The sequence below is a fragment of the Nerophis lumbriciformis genome, linkage group LG22, assembly GCF_033978685.3.
Source record: "Nerophis lumbriciformis linkage group LG22, RoL_Nlum_v2.1, whole genome shotgun sequence".
Taxonomy (NCBI): Eukaryota; Metazoa; Chordata; class Actinopteri; order Syngnathiformes; family Syngnathidae; genus Nerophis; species Nerophis lumbriciformis.
This window is the reverse complement of record NC_084569.2, coordinates 6,955,556-6,976,288: the sequence shown is the minus strand read 5'-3', so window position 1 is coordinate 6,976,288 and position 20,733 is coordinate 6,955,556. Positions and strand designations below refer to the sequence as shown.

General features: G+C 41.5%; 1 protein-coding gene across 1 annotated transcript in view; it reads right to left on the bottom strand.

The window, feature by feature from the left end:
* The window catches only part of tbl3 (transducin beta like 3), a 60,971-nt gene that overhangs the window by 28,880 nt on the left and 11,358 nt on the right, over nucleotides 1–20,733 (bottom strand). The window contains exons 11-16 of the mRNA XM_061974341.1: nucleotides 15,594–15,735; nucleotides 10,180–10,238; nucleotides 9,986–10,092; nucleotides 9,772–9,901; nucleotides 3,689–3,928; nucleotides 3,551–3,621 (exon numbers count right to left, since the gene is read on the bottom strand). Coding sequence (XP_061830325.1) covers nucleotides 3,551–3,621; nucleotides 3,689–3,928; nucleotides 9,772–9,901; nucleotides 9,986–10,092; nucleotides 10,180–10,238; nucleotides 15,594–15,735 — 749 coding nt within the window. The remainder of the gene's footprint in view (nucleotides 1–3,550; nucleotides 3,622–3,688; nucleotides 3,929–9,771; nucleotides 9,902–9,985; nucleotides 10,093–10,179; nucleotides 10,239–15,593; nucleotides 15,736–20,733) is intronic.

Genomic DNA, 20,733 nt, shown 5'->3' with positions numbered 1-20,733 from the left:
CAAAGTGCATTATTTTTTTTAACATGCCTCAAAACAACAGCTTGGAATTTGGGACATGCTCTCCCTGAGATAGCATGAGGAGGTTGAGGTGGGTGGGGGTGGGGGGTAATGGGGGGTGTATATTGTAGCGTCCCAGAAGAGTTAATGCTGCAAGGGGTTCTGGGTATTTGTTCTGTTGTGTTACGGTGCGGATGTTCTCCCAAAATGTGTTTGTCATTCTTGTTTGGTGTGGGTTCACAGTGTGGCGCATATTTGTAACAGTGTTAAAGTTGTTTATACGGCCACCCTCAGTGTGACCTGTACGGCTGTTGACCAAGTATGTCTTGCATTCACTTGTGTGTGTGAAAAGCCGTAGATATTATGTGAGTGGGCCGGCACGCAAAGGCAGTGCCTTTAAGGTTTATTGTCGCTCTGTACTTCTCCCTACGTCCGTGTACAAAGCGGCGTTGTAAAAAGTCATAAATTGTACTTTTTGAAACCGATACCGATAATTTTGAAACCGATACCGATAATTTCCGATATTACATTTTAAAGCATTTATCGGCCGATAATATCGGCAGTCCGATATTATCGGACATCTCTAGTCACGATTGGTTGAGATTAGAGCAACACATTAAGGACAGGCCAATCAGAGGCAGGATAGGGCGGGTCATGGAACCAGGAAGGGAAATCACAACAGACATCCCAAATGGCGACGAGAGAGTCGGAGAAGAGAAGAGGAAATATTCAAGCGCACGGTTTATATATTAAAAAACTAGTGGAAGATGGCAGAGGGATTCTCTTCTTTAGATTTTTCTTTTAGTGATGTAGACCACGTCCAGGAAATCCACAATGTGTCTACTTGGCCTCATTTGGACAAATGTATGCATCTGGATAAAACATTCATTTGATTTGCTTACCATGTAAGCGCAAATCAAAACTGTTCTGCAGTTGCCTAGCCGGGCATATTTCGCACGAGAAATGCTGTCCAAAATGTATGCCTAAGTGAAGAAGATCATAGCCGCACAACGAAGTCAAGTCACTTACTTGGCTCTGACCAGAACATACATGTGTGACAGTCCATTACATCGTCTACTGGGAATTAAAAAGTGCCTGCCTGCAAATAAATTTTTTATCTGAGTTTGATACATTTTGTATTATTTGCACAGCTATGTTATTCAATTTACGTAGAAATAATATTTTTCTTTTTTATTTATGTTATGTAATTCTGTGCCACCTAACCAGTGCTGTAATACCCATCAACTGGGTTAATAAAAGTGTTTACAGTAGAGTTGTCATTCACTTCAATTTCAGTGAACATCGCTCAAAAATGACTCTTAATATTAGGGGTGTAACGGTACACGAAAATTTCGGTTCGGTACGTACCTCGGTTTAGAGGTCACGGTTCGGTTCATTTTCGGTACAGTAAGAAAACAACAAAATATACATTTTTGGGTTATTTATTTACCAAATTTGCAAAACATTCCACCAAAAATATTTTTCTTAGTGGAATATTTGATGTGAAGTAATGGGAACCTTGGATAGGTCAATAATTCATAATAACATTGATTTTGATTCAATATTATGTTTTGAGCAATGACAGTTTGAAAGAAAAAAAAACAGCTTTGTTTTATTAGTCAACATTGCAACTTTTTCTAAATTACATTTAAGCTTTTTTATTTCACTTTTGTTATGTTTTTGTTTATTTTAATAGTATTTTTGGAATGTGCTGTGGGCTTTTAAAACATTAGCTGTGGGCCGCAAATGGCCTCCGGGGCAGACTTTTGACACCCCGGCTATAGATAATAAAAAATTAAATGTGATAAATCTATGGATAAAAAGCAGAGCCTGGCGACGCATGCGCGTTTATTAGAGATGCGCGGATAGGCAATTATTTCATCCGCAACCGCATCAGAAAGTCGTCAACCATCCGCCATCCACCCGATCTAACATTTGATCAGAACCGCACCCGCCCGCACCCACCCGTTGTTATATATCTAATATAGACGATACAAGGCATTAGTGAGGTTATAAAGCTTTTGCCTGTTAAAGAAAGGAGACTGATCCAATGCAGCACAGACATTCGCGTACCACGCTGTCACGACCCAGACGCACACCAGTGCACAATCATATGGGAGCCGCGCTGAGCGCACCTCCAAGCGCGTCTCGCTGCCGGCGACGGCCGGGTATGGGCCCGACGCTCCAGCGCCATCCATTTTCAGGGCTAGTTGATTCGGCAGGTGGGTTGTTACACACTCCTTAGCGGGTTCCAACTTCCATGGCCACCGTCCTGCTGTTTATATCAACCAGGGTGAGCCCCACCCCTTTCGTGAGCGCACTGAGCGCGGAGTGACCCCTGTTACGCGTCCCCGGCAACGGGGGTGGCGAGCAGGTAAGCTGCGCGGGCGGAGCGCGCGGAGTGACCCCTGTTACGAGCCCCCGGCCACGGGGGTGGGGGGCAGGTAAGCTGCTTACCTGCTGCGCATGACGCCGGCCGCGGCGAAGGCGGACGAGGCGGGGTGTCGGTGCGGTGGGCGCGGTGGTGACCCTGGACGTGCGTCGGGCCCTTCTCGCGGATCGCCTCAGCTGCGGCTCCCGGTGGGGCCCTATCGAGGGAAGGGGCCTCGGTCCCGGACCCCGGCGAGGCGTCCCTTCTCCGCTCCGTAAAGGTGTCCATCTCTTTTTTTTTTTTTCTTCTGTTGTGGCATATGCAGCAGGTGCCTGCTCGTTTTTCGTATGTGGGTAACAACATTTAACTATGTATATATATTTCCGAATTGGTTTAACTGCCACCCGCCTGAATTTATTTCAAATCTAATTTTTTTTTATTTCAACCGCCCGACCCGACCCGCAGATAAAATCTAATTGTTTTTAGTTTCATCCGCCCGATCCGCGGATAATCCGCGGAGTCCGCGGTTGTGCCTGCAAACCGCGCATCTCTAGCGTTTATCATAACTCTCTCTCTCTCTCTGTCTCTGCCCCTCCCTCACCAATGCTGCTGCGTGCACAATTTGATTTGTTTTTAACCCCTTCTTAACCCGGAACGTACATTGAAAATACACGCAACCCTAACTCAAAATGCCGGACATTTGAGGCATTTAAGAAACTCCGCCCTGACAGCTCCGCAAAGGGGGACATGTCCGGTGAAAGGAGGACGTATGGTCAGTCTATCCTAGCCCGTTAGCTGCTAGAATGCCGTGTGTTGTGCCTCGGTGTGCATTGTTTACACAACGTGCGCTACGCTACTTAATATGTCCGTGTGGAAACTCGTTCGGTACACCTCCGAACTGAACCGGAACCCCCGTACCGAAGCGGTTCAATACAAATACACGTACCGTGACACCCCTACTTTATATGTATATTTTCACGGGAAAATATATCGAGATATATATCGAATATAGAGTTTAAGTAAAAATACATCGAGATATACTTTTTCGTCTGTATCGGCCTGCCCTAACACTGACTACTCTAAAGTATATCCAAGTTTACTTCCAATAGTGTTGTCGCTTGAGAAGAAAAATGATTATAGAAATGTGAGTGCCTTCAATGAAAGAGGAGGGAAATGGGTTACCTGCTGAGCAGCTGAGTGCCTCGGCTGACAAAGATGGCCTTCAACACGGATGCGTCGTGCCCCTCAAAAGTCTAATTAGGATGACAGAATACCATTTATTTTAGATTTCAGCAAGTTGTGAAGTGTCTTCCTGCCCACCTTGAGGCAACTGAAGTCCTGCAGGCCCCACAGTTTGCTGGTGCCGTCTGCGGAGGAGGTGGCCAGCACTTGATCGACGGGCGAGAAACAGACGGCCCAGATACCTCGCTTGTGGCCCCGAAGCACACCAAGTAGGCCGAGGCCGCCCTCACCCGACAAGGACCACAGCTTGGCCGTGCGGTCTTGTGAGCCGGAAGCCAGCAGCTTGTCGTTGGGCGAAACGGCCAGGCTATTGACATCCTAGAGTAAGAAACAATTTATAGGATTTAGGAAGGATTTTAGGGCAAAACACAAATTATATAAATGGGAGTCAACATTAGTTTTTGCTTTTGTTTAGTTTGAATTGTGACATTTATTATAACAATACTGCCAAGTCTTACATTTTAGCAAATAAGCATTACAAAATATGGTATTAGATTTACTTAGTTACTACTTACGTGTTATAATAATGTTCATTATTCTATAGTTTGTCAAAATTACAGATCGGGACTCAAAATCGAATCGGATAAGAGGCCAAAAATTTTGAAAATATATTCCGCTCCGAATGTCTTCGGCAATTTCCGTACATTTGGTGTCGAATGATGTCATGATTATAACGCGTCTGCACTCTGACCATATCAGCAGTTTAGTCATACTGGAAATATGCAAAAAATAGAAACATGTGCTCGCTATCATTCACAATCCCTATGTAAGACATGAATATATCTGTTTTTGTTTTTTATGCACTCTAAGTCCAAAATTAATACATAAATAAAAAGTCAGCGAACAATTGAGTCAATGGGGGCTCTCTATTTTGCCCACAAAACCCTCTAAGTAACCAACCAAAACAATACTCTTTTTTCTTAATATATCCTAACCTGAACATTAACCAAATATACTATTTTTTTCATATATCGCAACCTGAATATTAACCAAATATTAGCGATATTGTTATCAGAAGCGCTAACGCGAACAATTGAGTCAATGGGGGCTCTCTATTTTGCCCACAAAACCCTCTAATTAACCAACCAAAACAATACTCTTTTTTTTTTTAATATATCGTAACCTGAACATTAACCAAATATACCGGTACTCTTTTTTTCATATAGCGCAACCTGAATATTAACCAAATATACCGTATTTTTCGGAGTATAAGTCGCACCGGAGTATAAGTCGCACCTGCCGAAAATGCATAATAAAAAAGGAAAAAAACATATATAAGTCGCACTGGAGCCCCGCCAAACTATGAAAAAAACTGCGACTTATAGTCCGAAAAATACGGTACTCTTTTTTTCCATATATCGCAACCTAAATATTAACCAAATATTAGCGATATTGTTATCATAAGCGCTAACGCGAACAATTGAGTCAATGGGGGCTCTCTATTTTGCCCACAAAATCCCTCCAAGTAACCAACCAAAACAATACACTTTTTTTTAATATATCGTAACCTGAACATTAACCAAATATACTCTTTTTTTTTTATATCGCAACCTGAATATTAACCAAATATTAGCGATATTATCATAAGCGCTAACGCGAACAATTGAGTCAATGGGGGCTCTCTATTTTGCCCACAAAATCCCTCCAAGTAACCAACCAAAACAATACACTTTTTTTAAATATATCGTAACCTGAACATTAACCAAATATACTCTTTTTTTTTATATCGCAACCTGAATATTAACCAAATATTAGCGATATTATCATAAGCGCTAATGCGAACAATTGAGTCAATGGGGGCTCTCTGTTTTGCCCACAAAACCCTCTAAGTAACCAACCAAAACAATACTCTTTTTTTATATATCCTAACCTGAACATTAACCAAATATACCGGTACTCTTTTTTTCATATATCGCAACCTGAATATTAACCAAATATTAGCGATATTGTTATCAGAAGCGCTAACGCGAACAATTGAGTCAATGGGGGCTCTCTGTTTTGCCCACAAAACCCGTTAAGTAACCAACCAAAACAATACTCTTTTATATATATTGTAGCCTGAACATTAACCAAATATATCGTAATTTTCGGAGTATAAGTCGCACCGGAGTATAAGTCGCACCTGCCGAAAATGCATAATAAAAAAGGAAAAAAACATATATAAGTCGCATTGAAGCCCCGCCAAACTATGAAAAAAACTGCGACTTATAGTCCGAAAAATACGGTACTCTTTTTTTCCCATATATCGCAACCTGAATATTAACCAAATATTAGCGATATTGTTATCATAAGCGCTAACGCGAACAATTGAGTCAATGGGGGCTCTCTATTTTGCCCACAAAATCCCTCCAAGTAACCAACCAAAACAATACACTTTTTTTATATATATCGTAACCTGAACATTAACCAAATATACTCTTTTTTTTTTATTTTTTTATATATATATATATATATTGTAACCTGAACATTAACCAAATATACCGTATTTTTCGGAGTATAAGTCGCACCGGAGTATAAGTCGCACCTGCCGAAAATGCATAATAAAAAAGGAAAAAAACATATAAGTCGCACTGGAGCCCCGCCAAACTATGAAAAAAACTGCGACTTATAGTCCGAAAAATACGGTACTCATTTTTTCCCATATATCGCAACCTGAATATTAACCAAATATTAGCGATATTGTTATCATAAGCGCTAACAATTGAGTCAATGGGGGCTCTCTATTTTGCCCACAAAATCCCTCCAAGTAACCAACCAAAACAATACACTTTTTTTATATATCGTAACCTGAACATTAACCAAATATACTCTTTTTTTTTATATCGCGACCTGAATATTAACCAAATATTAGCGATATTATCATAAGCGCTAACGCGAACAATTGAGTCAATGGGCTCTCTATTTTGCCCACAAAATCCCTCCAAGTAACCAACCAAAACAATACACTTTTTTTTATATATCGTAACCTGAACATTAACCAAATATACTCTTTTTTTTTTATATCGCAACCTGAATATTAACCAAATATTAGCGATATTATCATAAGCGCTAACGCGAACAATTGAGTCAATGGGGGCTCTCTATTTTGCCCACAAAATCCCTCCAAGTAACCAACCAAAACAATAAACTTTTTTTTAATATATCGTAACCTGAACATTAACCAAATATACTCTTTTTTTTTTATATCGCAACCTGAATATTAACCAAATATTAGCGATATTATCATAAGCGCTAATGCGAACAATTGAGTCAATGGGGGCTCTCTATTTTGCCCACAAAATCCCTCCAAGTAACCAACCAAAACAATACACTTTTTTTTATATATCGTAACCTGAACATTAACCAAATATACTCTTTTTTTTTTATATCGCAACCTGAATATTAACCAAATATTAGCGATATTATCATAAGCGCTAACGCGAACAATTGAGTCAATGGGGGCTCTCTATTTTGCCCACAAAATCCCTCCAAGTAACCAACCAAAACAATAAACTTTTTTTTAATATATCGTAACCTGAACATTAACCAAATATACTCTTTTTTTTTTATATCGCAACCTGAATATTAACCAAATATTAGCGATATTATCATAAGCGCTAATGCGAACAATTGAGTCAATGGGGGCTCTCTATTTTGCCCACAAAATCCCTCCAAGTAACCAACCAAAACAATACACTTTTTTTTATATATCGTAACCTGAACATTAACCAAATATACTCTTTTTTTTTATTTTTTATATTGCAACCTGAATATTAACCAAATATTAGCGATATTGTTATCATAAGAGCTAACGCAGACAAACTATTTTTAGTGGCGCACTGATAACAGAGAGGTAACGCGCTGTGCTATGTAGCATTTAGCCGGCCAAAGTCCTGCTGCTGCATCATTGTGTCTCGCTCGTCAAAGTTATTCTAGATTATAAATCATGCTTTTCATCTGAAAAATAGGAGAATTTAACCATAAATCTAGAAGTTCTTCACCGGTGTATACAATGTATACTCGGAGCTGGAGATAAAGACACAATAACGGGAGTTCCTTTTCACCCTTCTTGTGGATTTCGATTCATTCTTCATCTAAACAGGAAAATATGAACATCCTACCAGTCGTCATCGCATTGAGAGCAGACATTGTACATTAAACGATTGTTGTATAAAGTTTGTAGTTTGTATTTCTTGTTTAGCACTTAACAATCAATCAATCAATCAATCAATGTTTATTTATACAGCCCTAAATCACAAGTGTCTCAAAGGGCTGCACAAGCCACAACGACATCCTCGGTACAATACAATACTGCTACATGATCTTTAGTGTTTCACTAAAGCTGAATCGGTTTAGAACACAGCTTCTAAAACATGTAGCTCATTCTCCTTGTATTCAGGCTAAAAGATTCTAAGGTTCTTGATCATCATTTGTCCCAAATCGATGTTGGCTGTCACAAAGTCTGCATTATTTGCATTGTTGTTGATGGGGAAGGGATCTGTAGTTCCCACCTCTACGTCACGGATCGCGTGCATGGCTTGCTCATTATCTCTCAAAATGGCTTGGGAATCTCTGTGAGATTGATACTATTTTGATCATATCTATTACTCGTAAACGTAAGTCAGATATACAGTCGTGGTCAAAAGTACACTTGTAAAGAACATAATGTCATGGCTGTTTTGAGTTTCCGATAATTTCTACAACTCTTATTTGTTTGTTATAGAGTGATTGGAGCACATACTTGTTGGTCACAAAAAACATTCATGAAGTTTGCTTCTTTTATGAATTTATTATGGGTCTACTGAAAATGTGAGCAAATGTTAATATTTGGTCACATGTCCCTTGGCAAGTTTCACTGCAATAAGGCGCTTTTGGTAGCCATCCACAAGCTTCTGCTTGAATTTTTGACCACTCCTCTTGACAAAATTGGTGCAGTTCAGCTAAATGTGTTGGTTTTCTGACATGGACTTGTTTCTTTAGCATTGTCCCACTTTGGGAAAGGCCATTCTAAAACCTTCATTCTAGCCTGATTTAGCCATTCCTTTACCACTTTTGACGTGCGTTTGGGGTCATTGTCCTGTTGGAACACCCAACTGCGCCCAAGACCCAACCTCCGGGCTGATGATTTTAGCTTGTCCTGAAGAATTTGGAGGTAATCCTCCTTTTCTATTGTCCCATTTACTCTCTGTAAAGCACTAGTTCCATTGGCAGCAAAACAGGCCTCACATGGACAAAGATAAGACCTTCTGGAGGAAAGTTCTGTGGTCAGATGAAACAAAAACTTAGTTGTTTGGCCACAATACCCAGCAATATATTTGGAGGAGAAAAGGTGAGGCCTTTAATCCCAGGAACACTACTGTCAAGCATGGTCGTGGTAGTATTATGCTTTGGGCCTGTTTTGCTGCCGATTGAACTGGTAGGTACTTTACAGAGAGTAAATGGGAGAATGAAAAAGGAGGATTACCTCCAAATTCTTCAGGACAACCTAAAATCATCAGGCCGGAGGTTGGGTCTTGGGCGCAGTTGGGTGTTCCAACAGGACAATGACCCCAAACACATGTCAAAAGTGGTAAAGGAATGGCTAAATCAGGCTAGAATGAAGGTTTTAGAATGGCCTTCCCAAAGTCCTGACTTAAAGGTGTGGACAATGCTGAAGAAACAAGTCCATGTCAGAAAACCAACAAATTTAGCTGAACTGCACCAATTTTGTCAAGAGGAGTGGTCAAAAATTCAAGCAGAAGCTTGTGGATGGCTACCAAAAGCGCCTTATTGCAGTGAAATCTGCTAAGGGACATGTAAGCAAATATTAACATTGCTGTATGCATACTTTTGACCCAGCACATTTGCTCACATTTTCAGTAGAACCATAATAAATTCATAAAAGAAGCCAACTTCATGAATGTTTTTTGTGACCAACAAGTATGTGCTCCAATCACTACATCACAAAAAAAAAAGTTGTAGAAATGATTGGAAACTCAAGACAGCCATGACAGTGTATGTAAACTTTTGACCACGACTGTATATGATAATAGCTCCAATATAGAGACAACTTCTTTTTCAAATTCTACTGGTACTTTAACAGGACTTGGGTGTGTAAGTTCTCATGTGTAAATGCTATAATTGCAGTTTTTATTTATTTTTGGTTAGAGTCTTTGCTGTACAAATATTGTTTTCCCGTGTACCTTATCATGTGCCTTCTCTGTGACACGTGCAGTCAGCTGATGGACATCAGTTGTAGACAAGTCTGCCGGGAGATCCCACACCTTCACAGTGCAGTCCTGACTGCCAGACACTATGAAGGATGCTTTCATCCTGCACACACACAATGTTTATGTTATATAGACAACAGTTTTTCCTGCTCTGCTAATGTCCATACAGACGATGTGTGTCTGTTACCTAGAACAGGTAATGGAGCCCACTGCGTTAGTATGGCTGGAACCGTGGGCCGCACAGCGGACCTGGCCGCTGTCACCATCCATGTGCCACACACGCACTGACCTGTCCTGTGGACAAACACATGACAGGCACTGTGTGCATGATTTGCTCTAAAGAAGAGGCTGCAGAGAGGAAGTCAAGGCGTGTGCGCTCACCTTTGCACAGCTTGCAAAGACAAAGCCTTTCTTAAACACATCCAACGATAGGATAGTATCTGTATGAGGAAATACAAAGAGGAAATGAGTCGTCATGACTTCAACTGCATAAGGAAATCTGTGATCTAGACAACAGTTTCTAAGGCACGCCAAACCTTGTTAAATGTGGTTTCCTTGTTTCACCACTTTCCATCCTTAACATCGCCACCATTACTATTAATAACCTTAAAAAAAATATGTAGCATATCTGCATTGCAACTACTCAGCCTGACAGGACACTGTTATTTGTAACTGCAGTTTTCTATTGACAAAAGCAGGTCTGGCACCTGTTCAACCAGTGCTGATGGGAGGAGATTATGTACCCAAAAAAGAAAAATGCTGAGTACACGCTGTTTCAGTCAATTAGTGTGCGAGGCATATATATATACTTACATACATACATATACTGTACACACACACATACATATATACACATACATGTATACACATACATACATACATATATATATATATATATATACTAGAGATGCGCGGATAGGCAATTATTTCATCCGCAACCGCATCAGAAAGTCGTCAACCATCCGCCATCCACCCGAACTAACATTTGATCAGAACCGCACCCGCCCGTTGTTATATATCTAATATAGACGATGCAAGGCATTAGTGAGGTTATAAAGCTTTTGCCTGTTAAAGAAAGGAGACTGATCCAATGCAGCACAGACATTCGCGTGCCACGCTGTCACGACCCAGACGCACACCAGTGCGCAATCATATGGGAGCCGCGCTGAGCGCACCTCCAAGCACGTCTCGCTGCCGGGTATGGGCCCGACGCTCCAGCGCCATCCATTTTCAGGGCTAGTTGATTCGGCAGGTGGGTTGTTACACACTCCTTAGCGGGTTCCAACTTCCATGGCCACCGTCCTGCTGTCTATATCAATCAGGGTGAGCCCCACCCCTTTCGTGAGCGCACTGCGCGCGGAGTGACCCCTGTTACGCGCCCCCGGCAACAGGGGTGGCGGGCAGGTAAGCTGCGCGGGCGGAGCGCGCGGAGTGACCCCTGTTACAAGCCCCCGGCCACGGGGGTGGCGGGCAGGTAAGCTGCTTACCTGCTGCGCGTGACGCCGGCCGCGGCGAAGGCGGACGAGGCGGGGTGTCGGTGCGGTTGGCGCGGTGGTGACCCTGGACGTGCGTCGGGCCCTTCTCGCGGATCGCCTCAGCTACGGCTCCCGGTGGGGCCCTCTCGGGGGAAGGGGCCTCGGTCCCGGACCCCGGCGAGGCGTCCCTTCTCCGCTCCGTAAAAGTGTCCATCTCTTTTTTTTTTTTTCTTCTGTTGTGGCATATGCAGCAGGTGCCTGCTCGTTTTTCGTATGTGGGTAACAACATTTAACTATGTATATATATTTCCGAATTGGTTTAACTGCCACCCGCCTGAATCTATTTAAAATCTAATTTTTTTTTATTTCAACCGCCCAACCCGACCCGACCCGCGGATAAAATCTAATTTTTTTTAATTTCATCCGCCCGGTCCGCGGATAATCCGCGGACTCCGCGGTTGTGCCCGCAAACCGCGCATCTCTAATATATACACACATACATACATTATATATATATATATATATATATATATATATATATATATATATACATATACATACATACATACATACATACATACATATATATATACATATATATATATATATATATATACATACACACACACACAGGACTGTCTCAGAAAATTAGAATATTGTGAAAAAGTTATTTATTTCCTGTAATACAATTAAAAAAACTAAAATGTCATACATTCTGGATTCATTACACGTCAACTGAAATATTGCAAGCCTTTTATTATTTTAATATTACAGATTATGGCATATAGCTTAAGAAAACTCAAAAATCCTATCTCAAAAAATTAGAATATTTCCTCAGACCAAGTAAAAAAAAAAGATTTATAACAGCAAAACAAAATCAAACATTTGAAAATGTCAATTAATGCACTCTGGACCACTCTGCAACTGTCCAGTGCTTCCTTTCCATAGCCCAAGTCAGACGCTTCTAGAGATTTTAGAGCACTACATGCTTGTTGAAAATCTCTGTGGAGATGATGATTTCATTTTCCAGCATAATCTGGCACCTGCCCACAGTGCCAAAACCACCAGTCACTGGTGTACTGACCATGGCATTATTGTCCTCGATTGGCCTGCCAACTCCCCTGACCTGAACCCCATAGAGAATTTGTGGGGTATTGTGAAGAAGAAGCTGAAAGACACCAGACCCAATAATGCAAATTAGCTAAAGGCCGCTATTGAAGCATCCTGGGCATCCATAACACCTCAGCAATGCCACAGGCTGATTGCCTCCATGCCACGCCGCACTAATGCAGTAATCCGTGCAAAAGGATTCCCAACCAAGTACTGAGTGCATTAATTGACATTTTCAAATGTTTGATTTTGTTTTGCTGTTAGAAATCTTTTTTTTTTTTTACTTGGTCTGAGGAAATATTCTAATTTTTTGAGATGGGATTTTTGAGTTTTCTTAAGCTGTATGCCATAATCAGCAATATTAAAATAATAAATAGCTTGCAATATTTCAGTTGATGTGTAATGAATCCAGAATGTATGACATTTTGTTTTTTTTTAATTGCATTACAGAAAATAAAGAACTTTATCACAATATTCAAATTTTCTGAGACAGTCCTGTGTGTGTATATATATATATATATATATATATATATGTCTTAATAAGGTTATCCAAAAAATAGTGCTCGATACCGTAGTAGAGCGCAATATATGTATGTGTGGGAAAAAAATCACAAGACTATTTCATCTCTACAGGCCTGTTTCATGAGGGGGGGTACCCCCTGAAACAGGCCTGTAGAGATGAAATAGTCTTGTGATTTTTTTCCCACACATACATATATATATATATATATATATATATATATATATATATATATATATATATATATATATATATATATACATACATACATACACACACAGACGAGTATGATTGTCCTCCTGTTGGTGGGACTGCCTTCAGGAGAACGCCTGTGCGTGGAATCTTTTAAAGTGGGGAGACTGACTGGTGCACAGACAGCCACTGCCCTAGGCAAAGGGAAGGCCAGGGTCCAATGGCATAGAGACCAAGACAATTGGGGGCTCATCTTTGCTGCAGCATTCTTCCGCCTTTGTGACCGTTGTGGAGCTTCTATGCAACCATCATCCGCCCACTCCGCCGTTGAGGTCTTTTTCGACGAGGGAGACGTGCAGAGGGGAGCTGTATCCGGTGGCAAGGGAAACCCAGGACAACTGGCACATCCTCACAGCTGCAGGAGGCTGCCGGAGCTCCGGTCTGTCGGAGGTCCGCCTATGGTGCGCCTACCAGCACTTGCTTTTCTCTCAGGGTGTGCTCCCCCTAGCCCAGGGGTCGGCAACCTTTACCAGTCAAAGAGCCATTTTGACCAGTTTCACAAATTATAGAAAACAATGGGAGCCGCAAAATTTTTTTGAAATTTTAAATGAAATAACACTGCATACAAAGTTTGTTTTTTTTGCTTTGTGCTATGTATAAACCAAGGGTCTCAGACACGATGCCCACACCTTTATGTGGAATTTGAAAGCTGTAGCGGCACGCGGGTTTTTATTTAATGGCGCTTGTCAGCGTCACGCGTGCCATGATGGTACAGCATATGGTACCCACTCCATCAGCGTGCCTGATCAGCCACACGGTGTATGGGGCTCCCGCTTTGCTCACGTAAGCAACAGCATGGCATACTTGGTCAACAACCACACAGCTCACACTGACGGTGGCGGTATAAAAAAAACAACACTTTAACACTCTTACTAATAATGCACCACACTGTGAACCCACACCAAACAAGAATGACAAACACATTTCGGGAGAACATCTGCACCGTATCTATCCATCCATCCATCCATCTTCTTCCGCTTATCCGAGGTCGGGTCGCGGGGGCAGCAGTCTAAGCAGGGAAGCCCAGACTTCCCTCTCCCCAGCCACTTCATCCAGCTCCTCCCGGGGGACCCCGAGGCGTTCCCAGGCCAGCCGGGAGACAGTCTTCCCAACGTGTCCTGGGTCTTCCCCGCGGCCTCCTACCGGTCGGACGTGCCCTAAACACCTCCCTAGGGAGGCGTTCGGGTGGCATCCTGACCAGATGCCCGAACCACCTCATCTGGCTCCTCTCCATGTGGAGGAGCAGCGGCTTTACTTTGAGCTCCTCCCGGATGGCAGAGCTTCTCACCCTATCTCTAAAGGAGAGCCCCGCTACCCGGCGGAGGAAACTAATTTCGGCCGCTTGTACCCGTGATCTTGTCCTTTCGGTCATAACCCAAAGCTCATGACCATAGGTGAGGATGGGAACGTAGATCGTCCGGTAAATTGAGAGCTTTGCCTTCCGGCTCAGCTCCTTCTTCACCACAACGGACCGATACAGCGTCCGCATTACTGAAGACGCTGCACCGTAACACAACATAAACACAACAGGACAAATACCCAGAATCCCATGCAGCCCTAACTCTTCCGACGCACAGAGGGGGGGGGGTTGATGTGTGAAGGAGCAGGGTTGGGGTGGGGGCGGGGTTTGGTGGTAGCAGGGGTGTATAATGTAGCCCGGAAGAGTCAGGGCTGCATGGGATTCTGGGTATTCGTTATGTTGTGTTGCAGATGTTCTCCCGAAATGTGTTTGTCATTCTTGTTTGGTTTTGGTTCAAAGTGTGGCGCATTATTAGTAAAAGTGTTAAAGTTGTTTTATATGACCACCGTCAGTGTAACCTGTGTGGCTGTTGACAAAGTATGCCTTGCTGTCACGTACGTGGGCAAGCAAAAGATGTATAATGTTTAACAAGTGTTGAGCTGGCACTCTGTTAATACAGATTGTAGAGGGCTCCAAATGTTGTACCATCATGGCACGCCCTTATTATAGCTGTAAGGTTGAAATTCGGTGAATATTAATCCCGGGAGTTTTCTGCGAAATCCGGAAGTCTCACGGGAATATTGGGGGGGTTCAGCAAGTAAGCTGCTGAGCCGCATCAGAGTGATTAAAGAGCCGCATGCGGCTCTGGAGCCGCGGGTTGCCGACCCCTGCCCTAGCCTTTTGTCTTCCCAGACTAATCCACAAGGCACGCACACACACGTCAAAAATACTGGACTTTTGAGCTCAAATATGGGATAATGGATAGAGAAAATCAACAATGCAGTAAAATAAATATGATGTCATTCACTGTACTATTCACAGCCCCGAGGAGACAAGTTTGCATAGCAACTACCCGGAATTGCTATGATATGATTGTAGTTATGTATTTGGACTTGAGTTTTAAACACAATAGTGTCAAATATTGCTGTACTAACTTCAAACTGCATTGCACACACACTGCCATCTGCTGGCCACTGACCTGTGTGTCCATAGAGGATCTGGCAGCTGTTTGTGAGCAGCTCAAAGACTTTCAGTTGGCAGCTGTTGGTCGCTACCACAATGTGGCTGTCGTTTTTACCCAGGAATTTCACATCCAGCACCTCGTCATTGTAGCCCACAAACTGCAAAGAGTGAAAAAAAGACAATTGTTACAATGTATACTCAAAGTTCCATACAACACGGACCTTGGGGATCGAACACATCATTCCCTAGATCACGTTATATAGACATCCTTATTTTTTACCCTTTTCTTTACGAAAACGTTATGTGCTCTAGCTCAGCTGCCTAAACCTGCGTATCTTTGGACACCACTGGGTCGATATTTTGTTATTTTTACTTAGTTATCTTCTTTTAAAAGTTGTTTTTGGAGACTTTCATAAAGATTGACTATGTAAGTGTTACGATCAGGTTGCACGCCTGCGAAGGTCGTGTCTCCCAGGATGCGAAGGACGGCAGGAAGCAGCTTGCAAGTAAGAATGCTCATTTAATTCCAGTACAAGGCACAAAATCAAACAGGGTGTTAGAATAATTGTTTCTAAATTATCACAAAAACTTTGTATTACATTGAGTTCCTAGCAGGGGGACGGGAGCTGTCTTTGAAACCTACCACTGTGTAAGGGGGAATAACACATGAAGGGTTTTCTGTTTTCTCTCATGTATGGTAATCAACAGAAAGATATTGTTCTAACCAAAAGACTTCAAAGTGGACTGATGGCAGGATCTGCCCAATTTCCAGACGACCTCTTTTTGAAGTATTTTACGAACTCTCATTGAACTATTTTATGGAACTCTTTTTGAACTATTTTACGACCTCTTCTTTTGAACTATTCTGTAACCAGAGGCAACGCTGTTTACGACCCACTTCCCTCTGGAAGGGGAAGCGGTGGTAGTGGTCGGAGAAAGTCAAATAAAGAAGGAGGAGTGCAATCTTTTGGCAGGGCGTGCTGGAGATTGTAGAAGGATACAATGTCCGGGCGACTCTCCTCAATCCATCCATCCATTCATTTTTCCATCCATCCATTTTCTACCGCTTATTCCCTTTGGGGTCGCGGGGGGCGCTGGAGCCTATCTCAGCTACAATCGGGCGGAAGGCGGGGTACACCGTGGACAAGTCGCCACCTCATCGCAGGGCCAACACAGATAGACAGACAACATTCACACTCACATCCACACACTAGGGCCAATTTAGTGTTGCCAATCAACTTATCCCCAGGTGCATGTCTTTGGAAGTGGGAGGAAGCCGGAGTACCCGGAGGGAACCCACGCAGTCACGGGGAGGACATGCAAACTCCACACAGAAAGATCCCGAGCCCGGGATTGAACCCAAGACTACTCAGGACCTTTGTATTGTGAGGCAGATGCACTAACCCCTCTGCCACCGTGAATCTCCTCAATATATTGAGTCCAAATTGAATTCTGTCTCTGTTTAATTATTTGCCTCTTGTCTTGTTTAATAGATGTCATCAGTGTTTCAACCTGACACAGGGCATGAGCCGAGCGTGAAGCTAACAGGAACTCAAAGGGTTGCCAACGGCGAACAATAAGAAAGTCTAAGTGTAGCAATGAAGACGCTTAACTGTCGTGTAGAGCAATCCATCATAGGACATGACCGATCCCTGCTCGACAGTAAGTTTGTAAATGTGCGATAATTTGGTAAAAAACAACACAATTGACTCTGGTGGGAAAAAAAAACAGGCAAACATTTGGGGTCCGCGTTATATAGAACATTGTGTTATATTGGACCGCGTTATATCAAACTTTGGGTGTATAGTAGGGGTGTAACGGTACGTGTATTTGTATTGAACCGTTTCGGTACGGGGCTTCCGGTTCGGTTCGGAGGTGTACCGAACGAGTTTCCACACAGACATATTAAGTAGCGTAACGCACATTGTGTAAGCAATGCACACCGAGGCACAACACACGGCATGCTAGCACCTAACGGGCTACGATAGACTGACCATACGTCCTCTTTTCACCGGACATGTCCTCTTTTGCCGAGCTGTCAGGGCGGAGTTTCTTAAATGCCTCAAATGTCCGGCATTTTGAGTTAGGGTTGCGTGTATTTTCAATGTACGTTCAGGGTTAAGAAGGGGTTAAAAACAAAACAAATTGTGCGCGCAGCAGCATTGGTGAGGGAGAGGCAGAGACAGAGAGAGTTATGATAAACGCGCATGCGTCGCCAGGCTCTGCTTTTTATCCATAGATTTATCACATTTAATTTTTTATTATCTATAGCAGGGGTGTCAAAAGTGTGCCTCGGAGGCCATTTGCGGCCCACAGCTAATGTTTTAAAGGCCCACGGCACATTCTAAAAATACTATTCAAATAAACAAAAACATAAAAGTGAAATAAAAAAGCTTAAAGGTGAAATGTAATTTAGAAAAAGTTGCAATGTTGACTAATAAAACAAAGCTGTTTTTTTTCTTTCAAACTGTCATTGCTCAAAACATAATATTGAATCAAAATCAATGTTATTATGAATTATTGACCTATCCAAGGTTCCCATTACTTCACATCAAATATTCCACTAAGAAAAATATTTTTGGTGGAAGATTTAGCAAATTTGGTAAATAAATAACCCCAAAATTTATATTTTGTTGTTTTCTTACTGTACCAGAAATGAACCGAACCGTGACCTCTAAACCGAGGTACCGTTACACCCTTAGTGTATAGTGATCTTCCTCGAGCCCGGGCAGACCTTTTCATTATTTGTGTCTACACTCTAGTATTCGTGTTAGAATGATACACAAGCTAGGTGACAGCAGTGCTCAGTTTAATTAACAGGCTCCATGCTTTAACAGTAGTAATAGAAAGTACACGAGAACACGTTTACAGAGCTAACGGAGGCAAAAGCATAGAGAAGTTTTTGACAGGAATGGGGGAAAAAAAAAGAGGGGTTGTCTTAGGCAATAAAATGAAGTCACGATAACCACAATAAAAATAAATAAAAAGATATAGTCTTTGGATACACTGTAGGAATGGAGGGTGTATTTCATGCCATTCTTCTAACCTTTGCAACATCCTATCTCTGTGAGATGTTTTTTTTTCTGCAATAAAAACAAAGCATTGATCCGAATTTAACATTGACAAAAAGTAAAGAGCAGCAACACCAGGATTGAAGCCCAGATTCGAAAGGATGTGCAGTGCGAAAAGGGCTAACTGCAGCCACTAAATACGAGCAAAATCATCTCCTTTGTTTGTTGTTGTTTTTAAAAGATGCTCTGTGCATCTGGCAGAGCTATGGCGAGTTTCATTGAAGTTGAATGTGTTTATAAATAACAGGCAACTGCTGTAAAATACCTTTAAAATAATTAGTAAAAGGTAATTGTGTTTTATAAAAATGCTAAAACTCATGTAAAGTATTTGACAGTTTGAAATGTTTCTGGTTTTAAGGCTTGTCGTCTGGATTGATTACAGTATATGTTCAGGGAAAGAATATTCAAATATGCATTTGCATGCCTTCTCATTAGCTACAAATTAATATAAGCATTATTCTTAAAGGAAAAACATATTTTTTTCATAAAAGTATAAGCTGGTAAAGCTGACAAATGACCAATGTTTACAGTTATAAAACATTTTCAGTATTTCTGCGTATGCACAACCCAGTAAATCATGAGCACTTTTCATCACACGGATTGAGCAGTCTTGTTTAAATGTTACAAATTGACTAAATCAAGGGTGTCCAAAGTGCGGCCCGCAGGTAATTTTTTAACGGCCCAACGGCACATTCTAAAAATACGATTACAAAAAATTAACGGCATAAAAAGTGGTATAAAACAGCAAACAGGTGAAATGTAACAAGACAATGTTGCTGCCATGCAGGCTGTTTCTTTCTTTAAAAAATAATAATGAATCAAAATGTCATTATGAATTATTGACCTATTCAAGGCTCCAATTACGTCACATTAAATCATACTTGCCAACCTTGAGGCCTCCGATTTCGGGAGGTGGGGGGTGGGGGGGGGGGCGTGGTTAAGATATATATACCGGTATATATATATATATATAAGAAATACTTGACTTTCAGTGAATTCTAGCTATATATATATAAATAAAATAAATACTTGAATTTCAGTGTTCATTTACAAACTACAACTCACAAACACTTTAGAGTTAGGCTCCACCATCAGAATGTGTACGGTACTTAAACTTATAAAGATCACATGGATATTATTCAGTGAGTTGATTCACCAAAACTAACCTGTTATACAGGAGGAAAAAGCACACAGGACGTTTCAATTGTTCACAGACTGGTCACGCTCATCAGAATGACAAGACACTTCCGGTCTGCAGGTGATAGCATTCAATTGGGAAGAAACGCCCTACTGCCCCCTACTGACCAATGTGAATACTGATAAATGTGTAATGACAGCTCCAAAAACGAATTCAAACCACAAAATAAAATAAATAAATCAACACAAAAATGTGACACATTATGGGTGGGTCACATATGCATGTACAGTAGATGGCAGTATTGTCCTGTTTAAAAGTGTCACAACATTGCTGTTTACGGCAGACGAACTGCTTTACGGTAGACACTGTTGTTGTGTGTTGTCAACACGTCACTCAGGTCCGCCTGAATTTCGGGAGTTTTTCGGGAGAAAATTTGTCCCGGGAGGTTTTCGGGAGAGGCGCTGAATTTCGGGAGTCTCCCGGAAAATCCGGGAGGGTTGGCAAGTATGCATTAAATATTCCACTTTGAGATATTCTTTGGGAAAAATGTCGCATATTTTATGTTTGCCATATAAAAAAACTAAGCTGTTTTTTTATAAAAGGGCCTAAAACAAACAAATAAAAACATAAACAACAATAAAACATATAATTGACGGAGATTATTGTGTTAAAAGTAAACAGTAAAAAAAAAAAAGTTTATAATTTACTTTTTAACATTTTAATGAGTAGGATCTTTTGGATCCCCAATAATTTTAGTGGGCTTTTTTTTGTGTCATTGCTCAAAACATAATAAGGATAACAGGCAACTGCTGTAAAATAACTTAAAAATAATTAGTAAAAGTTAATTGTGTCTTATAAAAATGCTCAAACTGATTAAATGTTTCTGGTTTTAAGGATTGTCTTCTGGATTGCTTACAGCAACTCCACCAGGTTGTCGTGCCTCATTT